The sequence below is a fragment of the Ascaphus truei genome, chromosome 19 (assembly GCF_040206685.1).
Source record: "Ascaphus truei isolate aAscTru1 chromosome 19, aAscTru1.hap1, whole genome shotgun sequence".
NCBI lineage: Eukaryota > Metazoa > Chordata > Amphibia > Anura > Ascaphidae > Ascaphus > Ascaphus truei.
In genome coordinates this window covers 13,348,263-13,361,887 of record NC_134501.1, presented here as the reverse complement: position 1 = coordinate 13,361,887, position 13,625 = coordinate 13,348,263, and the positions used below count along the sequence as shown (strand labels likewise).

The window sequence follows — 13,625 nt, the reverse complement described above, 5'->3', positions numbered from 1 at the left end:
TTTATATTTTTTTGCTTTTCATCGCAATATTTCAATTCAGCCCCCATGAAAAATGTTTTTGCTTTTTCCAAGGTTACTGCGTAACTATCTTGCATAAGCAATCAGATCCTCTGTTATTTTAGGAATGCCTCTAATTCTGCCAGTACTGTAAGAAAACATGAACTTTGTCCTGTGCGGGAATGGTGCTTCCCATGGGAAAGAGGGAAAGCTGATAATGGGGGGTATAAGCCGGCAGTGCTGAAAGTGCTTCCAGTGCACTGCACGTACTGTGTGTGCAGATATATATCACACACACTGTGTTGTCTAAATGTAGTAGCCAAATGTATCTTTATAAACACTCCTAGCCCAGTCCATATTCTAGTCCAGGGGTGCACAAACTGGGAGGGCATGAGATTTTTTTTGGGGGGGGCGCGCCGGTTACAGAGGCCCCGTGCTCATCCCCAAAGCATTTAAATTTAAATGCCAGGGAGCGTGCAAGGCCTCTAACTTACCTTGGCTTCGGGCAATGCGGCATCATTTGACACCGGTTCCTAGGTAAGGGGGGGCTGAGCATGCAGGGGGGGGCGCAGCGTGGAAAATTTGCGCACCCCTGCTCTAGCCCATTTCTAATAAATGTATGTATTTATAAAATAACACAAAACTACAGCAATAACATTGTGTCTCTATAAATGTGTCTGTGGGTGTGAATACACACCACATCACGCCGAGGAAGGTTCCACAGTGGACCGAAACGTTCAATGTTTATGGTTGTTCCAATACAATCTTTTTGATAACCTCATTACAATGCTGAGTCTTCTTGTTCCAGTTTGGTTTGGATGAAGTATTTTTAGATTTTGTTGTGATTCGTGCCCCAGCTTTTTTTATGACAGTGGCTATGCCGAGGTGAGGCGTGCCTGCTATCCACCGTCGCAGGGCCGGCCTTACCTTTGGCGGGGTCCATGGCGGCATACTGGCAGCGGGGCCCCTCCTCCTGCAGCGTCATGGCGTCACGGCGGAATGTGATGTGACGTTGTCATGGCAACGCGACACTGCAGAAGGAAGGCTGTTCGGCATAATGTAGACGCCAACCCCACCTGTGCGTGCACACGCACCTCCCCCAGCTACACGCACCCACCCCCGCCCTCCCCCGTCCCCACCTTGGGCTGAGCAGCGGTGTGGTCCTGCGCCAGTTCGGGGACTCTCCAGCTATCCCCTCTACTGCCGGGCAGAATTTGGATCTCGAAGGGCAGATTGTCAAATCACCTATACTTTACTGTATAGACACAAAGCAGCTTTAGGTGCAGAGGACTCAGGCAATGAATACATAATGAGATAAGGGCAGGGGTGGGCAACTCCAGTCTTCAACGGCCACCAACAGGTCAGGTTTTAAGGATCCCTGCTTCAACACAGGTGGCTCAATCTTCAACTGTGCAGGGATATCCTTAAAACCTAACCTGTTGGTGGCTCCTGAGGGCTGGAGTTGCCCACCCCTGTTAGAGATTTAGTTCTGTAATAGCCCAATCCCATTGTGTAATTTCAATGCATCCTTTCTGTGTTAAAGGGGCCAGTAAAATGTGGTGTACAGTAATACTACAGGCCTCTGTCACGCAAAGCAAGGAAGGCTGGGATATGGGGCCTCTCTAGCTCAGGGGACCAGGTCCCCTTCTTACATAGTATTTATATTTTGGGGCTATTGAATTCAAACCTTTCCCTCTTCAAATAGCCAATAGCCAATAGTCTGATATGCCAACTCTGTCTTCAGTGAAAACACAAGCCCATGAATACAAGAAGTATTCAAAGTGCTGATTGCCAGCACAGCGATCTGTTTAATTCTTCATTCAATGTTTTCCCAATTTGTGGTGCAAAAAGAGGGAACAGCCTTATAGCGAACACACTTTATAGTGCGAGCCCAGAGTGTGAATCAAAGAGCTTATTGAATAAAGTGCGAGGGAGAAGGAGCGGCTCTGTGAGTAAAAGACACGTTCTCTGTAAACAATGACTGAGTGTGAATCAGGGGAACCTGGGTCAATCCCCGGTGTCGGCTCCTTGTGACCTTGAGCATGTCACTTTATCTCCCTGTGCCTCAGGCACCAAAATCATAGATTGTAAGCTCACCTGGTGTCTGTAACATTCCTATGTGCTGCGTACTGCGCAGTATACTGTATAAAATAAAGTTATTATTATTAATGTGCCGCATGGGAACCCCCTCCCCACAGTGCAGCCGGAAGCAAAACGTCATACTGTGTCAGGCAGATGGCCGATATTGCCTTCCCAGGTTCCCCAATTAGAAGTATTTTAACTCTGAGCGCGGTTCTGCCGGGCACTAGACCGCGATCGCTTGGTGTAGAGATCCCGTGGGCGCAGGAAGGTCCCCAGGAGGTGAAGGGAAGTGGAGGATACTCCACGTATTCACGATCACCCCACAGAAAACGAGCATTTGATACGTCCTGTAACTGTACGTCAAGCGCGCGCCGGCTCTTATGCCCTGCAGGGTACTATGATCTTGGGTTAAAAAGGACAATGTTCCAAGCGGCTTCATTCAGTCAAATACAGTTGTAACTATAGCACAGATTGTAACACGGGAGAATTGGGAGCAGTGTTAAGACGAACGAGATTGGGTGCGTGACCTCCCCCATCCTTTTTCTAAAAGATAAAGAAGGAACCGCAGCATATTTAGGAACAATGATTATTAGATGTCCTGTTACACACTTGCTCTTATCAGCGTCTAGTCCAATCATCAGTATATGTTCAACAACAATTCCGTACTTTGTATGGTTGATCATATAACAATTACGCACGTATTATACGCATGACCTTTCCACATATGGTTGTTTAGACTCGCTGCACTTGGTTTGTAGCCACAACCAGATTAGGCAATGCCAGGCCAGTAACCATCGTCACACTGATGAGTCAAAAGAGCTATGAGTCGGTTTGTTTGCCGGGAACTTCTTTAAACCAGGTGTTGCAGTAAAAGCTGTGTTAGGCTTCGGCCCCGCTCCCTCAGTCAGCGCGCCCGCACTGCATGCAGGCAGCGCGCAAAGAGGCACAGACCGCTATCTGCGGTCTGGCGGGAGCGGGGGCCGTTGTTTGAGCGGAGGGGGGCGTGGTTTGAGCGGACGGACCCGCTACTCCACCCCTCCCTCCACGGGCTCGGACTCCCGGGTTGCAGGAGAGGGCTGCTGCGGGCTGCTGGAAGGTAAGCAGCTCCCGCTCCCATCCCCCACAAATGCCCTCACGCTGATACACACACACACCCCACCCCCTACCTGGTGGAGGAAGCTCTCTGACAGCTCCCGCCCCCGTCGCTGATAGGCTCATCAGCGCACCACGTGACGCGTCACCGCTCGGGATCACAATTTTCTTGCATCCCCTGGCGGCTGGCGCGTTGTGAGCCGTGCAGCGAGGAGGGGCCGGGACCGGCTCAAGAAGGAATACCCCTGCTGGTGAGGAACGCGCGCGCGCCGCCGGACCCAGCGGGACCAAAGCCTTATACGGCAGCAATAAGCTAATAGGAATCCATGTTAAAAGAAGTAATCAATCTGCACTTTGAGTGCTCGTTTGCATGTCACTACCCAGAATCCTTGGCTGCCGTGAAAGCCCTGTATGCTGTGTGATTATGGGCTAAGGCAACTTTGTGGACCTATAAGACATATGAATATCTCATTCGTGTTCTTTATCATTGATGCGCAGTAATGTAAGGGGAACAGTTAGAATACTTCTGAGAAAACGTCTATTTGGGTTTTATTCAAATGCCAGGTGAGAAATGTATATTCTCCATTAATTCAGATCAATGTGTCGAACCGTATTATAAATAGGGTCCTCTTCAGAAAAAAGGAAAGGTAGAGAAGGTTTGGTGCCCACGGGGTAAAACATGGTGCAGATGTAGTGTTGCTATAATTTTTTGTATACCAGATCAAATTTAGAGTCAATTTGACCTAATCTCCTATTTTACGCTGCCGTAGACTCATAGTGAAACACATTGCCAGTGTGGTAGAGAGCGAAGGGGAAGCCAGAGAAAACTCTGGTGGGGCTCCGTAGCGGACCTGATGTGCAAATTGTTTGTCCGACCTGGGTTTAGGTGCAAACGATTATTCGAACCATCTAGTCCCATGGACCTTTTGATCCAATCAATCAGTGGGGTGATAGACCCTACCTGTGTGCCAGGGCAGTGACCCATGCTTGTAATTACCACATTGTACTCAGTAGAAGAGACTATAAGGATGAAGCCGTTTCCCGGCCTGGTTGACCTGGTCAACTTAAAAAAAAAGGGGAGCTCAGAATGACAGGAAGGATATACACACTGGGCGATAACGCCAGTGGCAAAGAAGGCAGAGAGAGGATGGCAGAGTGGCAAAGACCCAGGTCTTTATTCTATAAATTGCAATGGCGCTGATCCAGACATATCGCACGGAAAGCCCTATTGACTTCAACCGGGATTTCCGTGCGGTAGCACTGGATCAGCGCTATCGCCCTTTATATAATGAGGCCCATAGTGGCAAAAAGAAGTCCGTTCCACTGCATCAATAACCCAGGTGATATATTCCACTACCAAACAAAAACATCGTTATTCCTTCCAATGGAATTTCTGTTGGTTTCTCAGTAGATTGCGGGGCTCTAATACAAAACAATATATATTTTTAAAAAAATGGAATATAAAAGGTGTGGAAACACTGGGGATAAAGCACGCGCTGCTGTTTTGTTTTACCCAGTCAGCATTGCTGCAGAGAAATGCACATCACCAGCAGACGGCAACAGAGTACTGTACACCCAATGTGCGATCGTTATGTAACCTGTTTACAAGCCAGCGACATCTTCGGCGGACAAAAACAAAATCCTTCCCTGTTCCATTTACACACTTGATGGGTCTAAACCTGGGGTGGCCAATTCCAGTCCTCCGGGGGTCACCAACAGGTCCGTTTTTCAGGGTATGCCTGCTTCAGCACAGGTCGAAGACTGTGCCACTGATTGAGCCACCTGTGTTGAAGCTGGGACTGATTCATCCGTGCTGAAGCAGGGATAGTATAGTACAGGGGTAGCCGAACCCTTCAAGTCTTCGACTGAGCCCCCTGTGCTGTAATGAAGCTCTCTTCAGTCCCCAAGAACCCCCCCAAAAGGTCAGCTTGTAAGGATATCCCGGTCTCTCCACAGGCGTTCAAATGACTGAGCCCCTGACTGGGCAACCTGTGCTGAAGCTGGGATATCCTTAATACCTGACCTGTGTGGGGGGGTTCTTGGGGACTGGAGTTGGGAACCACTGGTCTAAAAGATCCGAACATTATTATAATAACGTTAATAATGTATTTTCCTTGTATAGCGCCGCCCTTGTACGCAGCGCTGTACATAGACGTTTTGTGCAGACACAAATCCCTTAACATTGGCTTGCGACTGGATACGTAACTCACTAGGGGGGCTACTTATGTACGTGCCGACACAGCTGATCGGGCCATTTTTCGGGTGAAGTTCCCCATCGAAGCTCAATGCTTTGGTTCCACAAGACCTTTTATTAGGACTCCATGAGACTGAAACATTGAAAGCTAATAAATCTTTTGCACACTTAGAATGTATCACAGCTGTTTTACTGCACCTTCGTTGTCTTGATTCCACGTTTGCAACGTGCCCCACATACGAACAATCTATATTCCAAGTTCTTCGTGGCAGGAGCTGATTGTGGCTTTGTGGTGATACTATGCCCAAGACGGAATATAAAGTACACAATGGTTGATATCAGATTCATTGGAAACAGAAGCTTAGCACTAGGAATAACTGTAGTAATTGTTCATTATACCACTCTCGCTGAATTCTTCAACTGTTTGAGGCTGTGGGTGGATCACAAGCCAGTCTAGATGCTTCAGCGACATGTGTTAACCTCGTGAGTTCTGGAGGGGCCACAGTGCTTTGTGGAGCCAGATTTGCTTTCTACATTGTGTGATTGGGTTTCAGGGTTGGCCTTTCTTTTTTTGAGGTGTGCCAATAAATGAGCACAAGTTTTTTTTGTTTTTTTTAAGGCGGTCCACTGTCCTACAGCCCCCTATCTCTGCTCTCGCTCAGTCCCGCTCTCCTCCCCTCCATTTTCGCTCAATGCCCCCCTCCCCCAAGAATGTTACCGTAGGGGGAGGCCTCCGGTCCTGCGGCGGAAAGGGGCTGGGGAACAGCGGGTGGATGCCAAAGATGGTCTTGACTCCCGGACGGGGCCAACTTCCAGTGCCACCCGGGTGCAGGGGGATGGCGGATGGAGAATGGATTCTGGGATGGGCGCGGGCCACTCCAAATGCTGTTGTAGGCCAAAAAGTTTGCAACAAACTACAAATCGGGTTGTGCACCCTAAAAAAAGATAGTTTATTAATATACAAAATAAACTAAGTTTCAGTCCAAATATGGACCTTCATCAGGGTAAATACTGTTTATGTTAACATGAAAAAACATCTTAGTCACATTAGGGGGGGGAGGGGCGGTGTACCGAAGGGCGTGTGACATCACAACCAGAAGTCGCGGGCAGCAAAAGCATATTACATCGTATTTTCTTTTTTTACGATCAGATTCTCTCTTACATTATCTTGCACCTCTTACAAACGGGGAGATTTTATAGAACTTACTCTGTCCAGGAATAAGCTGAAGATGGACACAGACCCACACATGCTCCTATAGCGTCACATGCTGGCGACGTTGGAATCCTGTGCGTTTGCGTATACAGTATGGGGGCTTTGCCCCGTGCAATATAGGGAAAGGTCCGTCCTACCTAACAGAGTATAAAGCTGCAGTGATCAGAGGCGCAATCCTTTTTTGGAGATCCAGTTAGTAGTATTTGTCACGTGCAATGTTTTCACATCAACATTTATCTGAAACCGAAAGCCTGCTGGAGGAATTCCACAATAACGCAGGTGATCGGATAAAATAAAGGTATTTGGTGCAAGAAAAGAAAAAACTATTAACCCCTGTGTTGCCGGAGCATTGCCTGAGATCGCAAGATGGCAAAAAGGTCTGATTATTTAAATGGTGTTGGATGCAGACAGTGGGCGCTGTACATACAGGCAGTCCTCAGTTATCCGACACAATGCGAAACTCAAAATGGCGTTGGATAGTGAAACGTTGTAAAGCGAAACACGTTTTCCCATAGGAACACTGTTTAAATGAAAGGTTCCGTTCCTGAAGGCATTTTTAACATTAAAATACACCAAATATTTTATGCAGGCAATAAGATATGCAGCACACACATACATTATATAGTGTATATACTGTATTATATAGAATATAAAATAAAAAATAATATATATATATATATATATATATATATATATATATATATATATAAAGCAGAAAATAGCCGTGTTAGTCCAGTTGCGATAGTGCAGAATAAATTAGTTCTTCAGTATTCGGTGATACCTTTTTTATTTGGACTAACAAATTATGTCATAGGACAAGCTTTCGAGAGTTATCCTCTCTTCTTCAGGTCAAGCAAGCTCAGGTCAAGCTTGACCTGAAGAAGAGAGGATAACTCTCGAAAGCTTGTCCTATGACATAATTTGTTAGTCCAAATAAAAAAGGTATCACCGAATACTGAAGAACTTATATATATATGTATATATATATATATATATATATATATATATATATATATATATATATATATGCTCTTACGACACTTTGCAATGTTGTTTGTGTGTATATATATATATATTTATATATATATATGTATATATATATATTTATATATATGTATGTATATATATATATATATATGTATGTATGTATATATATATATATATATATATATATATATATATGTATGTATATATATATATATATATATGTATATATATATATATATATATAATGTGTGTGTGTTGTATATATGTATATAACATATATATGTATATGTTGGATAAGCCGTTTTGGCGTTGTAAAAATGAACATAGGTATGCATTGCATAGCGTTGGATAAGCCATTCGTTGTAAAACGAAGCATTGTAAAACGAGGACTGCCTGTAATGTGTTCCTTTAATGCAGTAATGCCCCCAGAAGCCTATAAAAGTTTTATTCATATAATGTTAGTATCTTGCCCTCCGAGCATGTCCTGCTCTATTAATTTTTGTATGGGTTTTTTTTTTTTTAATGTGAAGATTCATGATTTTTTTTTTAGCGACGGAGGTTGCCACGGTAACCTTTAGCCTGCGCTGGACTCTGGGGAAGAGCTTCATTTTAACCGCTCGGACAATTGATTTTCCAATAAACTTCTATCCCCCGAGCAAAGAATCAGGTTTTAAAAATAAAAGAAACCTTCATAAAAAAACACGTTTGGAAGGGCCAGAAGAGATCAGAAAATATGGTGACCAGCGTGGGAGGCTGCACCAAAGCATTGTGGGAATCCTTTCTGTAAACAAGCGATGGCCGTGTGTAGTTACCCCCAGGATGTTGCACATTTATTTTCAGTCGCCCCATTGACTCGGAATATTAGTAGCGGTTTATTTTTTTATTAAACCACCTGAATTGGGTTCAAAATATCGAATTTTTGTTTTTAACGGTGTCGGTCGCCTAATTTAACCTATTAACATCTCACGATCTGTAGTCTAGTGTGCGGCCTAAGACATTTGGTTGTGGCCATTTCGCCGTGACCGCCGGCGTTTAGCCACAGGGGACACTCAGCCGCCGACTGCTTCACCACCAAGGTAAGTCCCTAACCTTAAGCCTTACCCAACCCCCCCCCCTAATACTAACGCTACCCCTACCCTAAAAGCCTTAACCCCCTTTCCTAAAACCCCTAAAGTTAACCCCCTACTCTAACCAGTAAAACCCCTAAAGTTAACCCCCTACTCTAACCAGTAAAACCCCTAAAGTTAACCCCTACCCTAACCAGTAAAACCCCTAAAGTTAACCCCTACCCTAACCAGTAAAACCCCTAAAGTTAACCCCTACCCTAACCAGTAAAACCCCTAAAGTTAACCCCTACCCTAACCAGTAAAACCCCTAAAGTTAACCCCTACCCTAACCAGTAAAACCCCTAAAGTTAACCCCTACCCTAACCAGTAAAACCCCTAAAGTTAAACCCCTAGCCTAAAAAGCACCTTATCGTAGAAGCGGCTGGTCAGTATCCAGCGGCTGTGGCCGAGTGTCCAGCTGCTGCCAAATGCCGACGGGGACTTGGTCGCTCTGAGACGGCCGCAAACCAAATTTCCCTTCCTGTCTAGTTTGGTCTTATGTGGGACTGCACCTTTATTGGATTTAAGACTCCAGCTACAAAGAGGTTAATAACTCCCAGAGTTCTGGCTTGACCAATATTTGTAAGGTCCTTATGCACTTAAAACTTTCCAATCAGAAAGAAAACATTCCCTTAACTGGGTAATTTTTCCACGGAGGTCTGCGCTTCGCCATCAGGAGGTTCTGCCTTCAGGAAAAGAAAATAAAACTCTAGAACAACGGAAAGCAGAGAAATGGGTGAGGAGCCAAGTCATTGTTTTTGTAAAGCAAGGAGTAACCTTTAACTACGCACAAAGGCTCAGTCCAAACACAGCTACAGCATAACACAATATTGCACGGGTTCCCAAAGGAATACTTCGCATTCCAGCTGTGTGACACGGGCGCTATTTTCTTTCAGACCTCCTTGGGTTCGTGTGTCAAAGCAGCTCCGTCTCTGTACGTTTCTAAAGAATAACCATTGGCGAGATCCGATACGGGTAAAGCATTTACATCGAACATTGCTTGCTGATGTGCCATTAAAAATGGCAATAATGGGGGGATATTATCCGCGTAAGGAAAGTGCACCTACATATTTGCTTTGACGCGTTGCGCCAAATGGAACAAAGTGGATTTTGTGTGTATTTTGATGCATATTGTTGGCCAGAAAAGTTTATGCCACCTCAGATCTGGCAGATTTTTTGGTGCAATTGCAAGATACAAAAAGTGACGCAGGGAGGAGACGCAGAGTTTGCTACATCGCGTTATAATCTGAGCGCCATGTAACTCCTATTGTAACTCCCTTATTCTGGCACAACATTTGGAGGAAATAACTCAATGCATTGGCGCAAAGTTACACAGGATAAAAATGGTGCAATTTGTGTACATTTTGCTCCATATTATCCTTGATACATCACCCCTGTTGGGTTTAATTGTTAGAGGAGTCAATTCTGCAATGAACCAAAAAATAGATCCCTTTTCCTCTAAATTTATATAATTTACTGCAAGAAAAGTCAGATTAAATGCTGTTAAATTTCCAAAAGAGCACTGCAGTACAGTACTGTACAATGGAAAATTTGCTTCTGTATCATCTGTGAAGTTGAACTTTTCCAGAAGCTGCTTGAAAGTATGCGTCCGTGCGACGGGGGATGCCATCAATTGCGAAATCAAAACATTGGAATATCTCAAAGTAATATGGCTATTTATGTATAAACAGAGAGGTGCTGCTCGGAGCTGGTCACACGAAGCTGGGTCCCTTTATCATTCTGGAATATTGAAATGAGAATAGATTATATACAATGTCACTAGAAATTGGGCCATTACCCTCCCCCATGTTATACTCCTTCGGATTCTTGTACATTGGCAATTCTGGGATATAAAAGAACTACCAGTCCAACGAAAGTTAACATCGTTGTTATTTTTACTGTATACGTATTATGTGATTGGGTTTTTAATTTTTTTTTTTTTACTCTGTAACATATTATTAAAGCTGAATTAAATTTGTCTATTTTGACCAAGTTTTTAATTTCTTGCAGATCGTCTGGATATTCGTGCTGCCAGAATACTTCTAGACAATGATCATTATGCTATGGAAAAGCTGAAAAAGCGAGTTCTGGAGTATCTGGCTGTCAGGCAGCTCAAAAACAATCTGAAAGGACCTATTCTTTGCTTTGTGGGTCCTCCCGGAGTGGGTAAAACCAGTGTGGGAAGATCCATTGCCAAGACCTTGGGCCGAGAGTTCCATAGGATCGCATTAGGAGGAGTCTGTGATCAGTCTGATATTCGGGGTCACAGGTACAATGCTTGGTTTCTCTGTATGTTATTTTCTGTATCCATTCTCTAATCATTTAACGTTATCCCATTCACTCTGGGAATGTTGTCCTTTCAACCAGTGTACTTCAAATCTGTTGGTTACCGTGACCGGTTTCAGTATTATACATGATAGGTTTGGGGTTTACCTGATAAAGAATGTCACCGCATTGCTCTCTGTACTTCTGTGCTGAGGTTGGTGGCCATCTCGACCACGTTATAAAATATCCCTTCTTTTTTTTTAACCAGTATGAAAGTGGGGGGTTCCGGATACCAAGTCGAGCTGTACCCCGCTCTGGGTTTCCCCCCTGATTCCAGAGTTACTTACTGGTAAAAGCAGGACGTTTCAGTCATCTCCAAGGTTTAAATCTTCGATGTCACGTGGGCCAATAGGAAGTCACAGGGTCATCCCCTGGTTCTCTCCCCCCAGCTCCCCTGAGGGAAAGAGCAAGAGGCCTCCTCTAGCATTCAGTTTGTATCCAGGGCTCTCAGAGATAAGAGGTCAGCTTCAAGGAGAGCAGAACATCGCGTGCCATTTCAGTACTGGCACAAAGGCCCTAAGGGCTCCAGCTCTTGTACGTTTATAAGGTTGATATCCAATCCTTCCGCATTGTTGCCACTAGATGCAAGTTTCTTAGGGGAAGTTTATGCCAGCTTACATCTACTGTTTTATTACAATACAAATAGTTGAAAAATGACACGGGTTTCATATGAAACATGATGGTGACACACTTTTGTATTGGCATCATAATTGTTCAACCCAATGAGTGTCACTGATGCTGGAAAATGGCAAGATCTTTGTAAAAATACCTCTGGTATTAAGAATGTTGCGTTAAGAACCATACAGATATTCTATGCAAGATCCCATAATCTTAACGGTCGTGTGTGTGTGTGTGTGTGTGTGTGTGTGTGTGTGTGTGTGTGTGTATACACACACACACACACACACACACACACACACACACACACACACACACACACACACACACACACACACACACACACACACACACACACACACACACCAAAACCAGAATATGTTGGGGCTTTTAAAAATAAACGAATATATGTATGTATATATATATATATATACACACATATATACATATATATATATATATATTTATATATATATATATATATATATATACACATATATATATACATATATTCGTTTATTTATAAAAGCCCCAACATATTCTGTTTTTGGTACAATGGGAGAACAGAGTGATATATCTCTACCTTTTTTATCCTTATCACACACTATAAAATCCTACAATAGTTTTCATTGAACAATTTTTCATTAGCAGGATAAGAGTTTGTAACACACCTGTTTTCATAAACAACAGATGAAATGTGCCTAAATCATGTGCAAACACCGTGTCTTATCTTGTATGTGGATTACTCGTGCCTTTGTTTCATTTTGCAACTTCCCACTGTGGCAGAAACCGAATGAATGCAGCCTGTCAATATACATTACTAATCATGCCTTGTATCGGCTTACCTCTTGTTTACTAAAGCTTTTGTAGCATTGAGCCACTCAATTAAAGCAACTCCGTATGTGTGTGTCTTTCTATAGATATAGTTATCATCATCTTCAGCCCTTGTCGATCCATTGCTGGAAGGCCTCCCCAATGATCTTCCAGGTACTATGGTTGCAAGCCTCTCCAACTAATTTGTGATTTCATCCTCATTCCTCCCATCTTACTTTTTAGACGTCGTCTTGGAATCGAGAAAAATAATTGTCCTCTGCTAATCGTAGATGACTCAAACATTTACAGTTAATTTTGATTGACTTTTTCTTCCCAATCTAATGTCTTGAACAATTCTTGACGTGTTGCAGTGAAAAGCTTTGGTGACACGGTGTCTCCGCGACACCGTGTCACAATCCCGATCTTAATTTTGCTTGTATCTTCATGTCATCTGCTGGTTGTTGTGGCATCCTTGTAAATGTTCCTTATAATATCAATGTGCACTTCTTCGCCACTTGGTCTTCTTAATGCATCTAAAACCGCTGAGGGGTAGACAGAATCAAATGCTTTTTTGTAATCTTCGAATTCTAACATGAGTGGTAGATCGTGTTCATTACATCGGGAAATCACTTCTTGTTCGACTTGGATGTGGTCATTTGTGTTACATCCACTGCGAAATCCAGTCTGTTGCAGCCGGTTAGCGAGTATCTTCATAAAAATCTTGTAAGTGATTGGAAGTAGACTGCTCTGTAGTCCTTGAGGTCTTCTTTGTCTCCTTTCTTGTGGATGAGGATAATTATGGCATTTCTCCCTTGTTCTGGAATGTTCCTGTTCTTCAAGCAGCATTTCAAGAGTTTTGCAAGGATGTTCTCTACTTCCCCCAGCTTCTTTCAAGATTTTGGTTGTAATTCCATTTTTCCTGGGAGCCTTCTTATTCTTCATGGATTTTATTGCCTTTGCCACTTCTTCTGGAAGAGAGGTGAAGTGTGTGTGTGTGTGTGTGTGTGTGTATATCATCATCATCATCATCCCCGATCCACTGCTGGATGAAGACCTCACCAATGATCTTCCAGGTACTGCGGTTGCAGCCTCTTCTCCAAGTTGATCGAACACAATTTCTGAAGTTTTGCACTCACGGTTTCACAGAAGGCAGATGTTTGTCCCATAGAAGAAGAATAGGCATATAGTGACCAGGGGA

The 13,625-nt window shown here is 43.7% G+C and overlaps 1 protein-coding gene across 1 annotated transcript in view; it reads left to right on the top strand.

Annotated features, from left to right (window-relative positions):
- The window catches only part of LONP2 (lon peptidase 2, peroxisomal), a 95,323-nt gene that overhangs the window by 26,950 nt on the left and 54,748 nt on the right, over positions 1 to 13,625 (top strand). Inside the window, exon 7 of the mRNA XM_075576659.1 lies at positions 10,682 to 10,940. Within this exon, the coding sequence (XP_075432774.1) occupies positions 10,682 to 10,940 (259 nt within the window). The remainder of the gene's footprint in view (positions 1 to 10,681; positions 10,941 to 13,625) is intronic.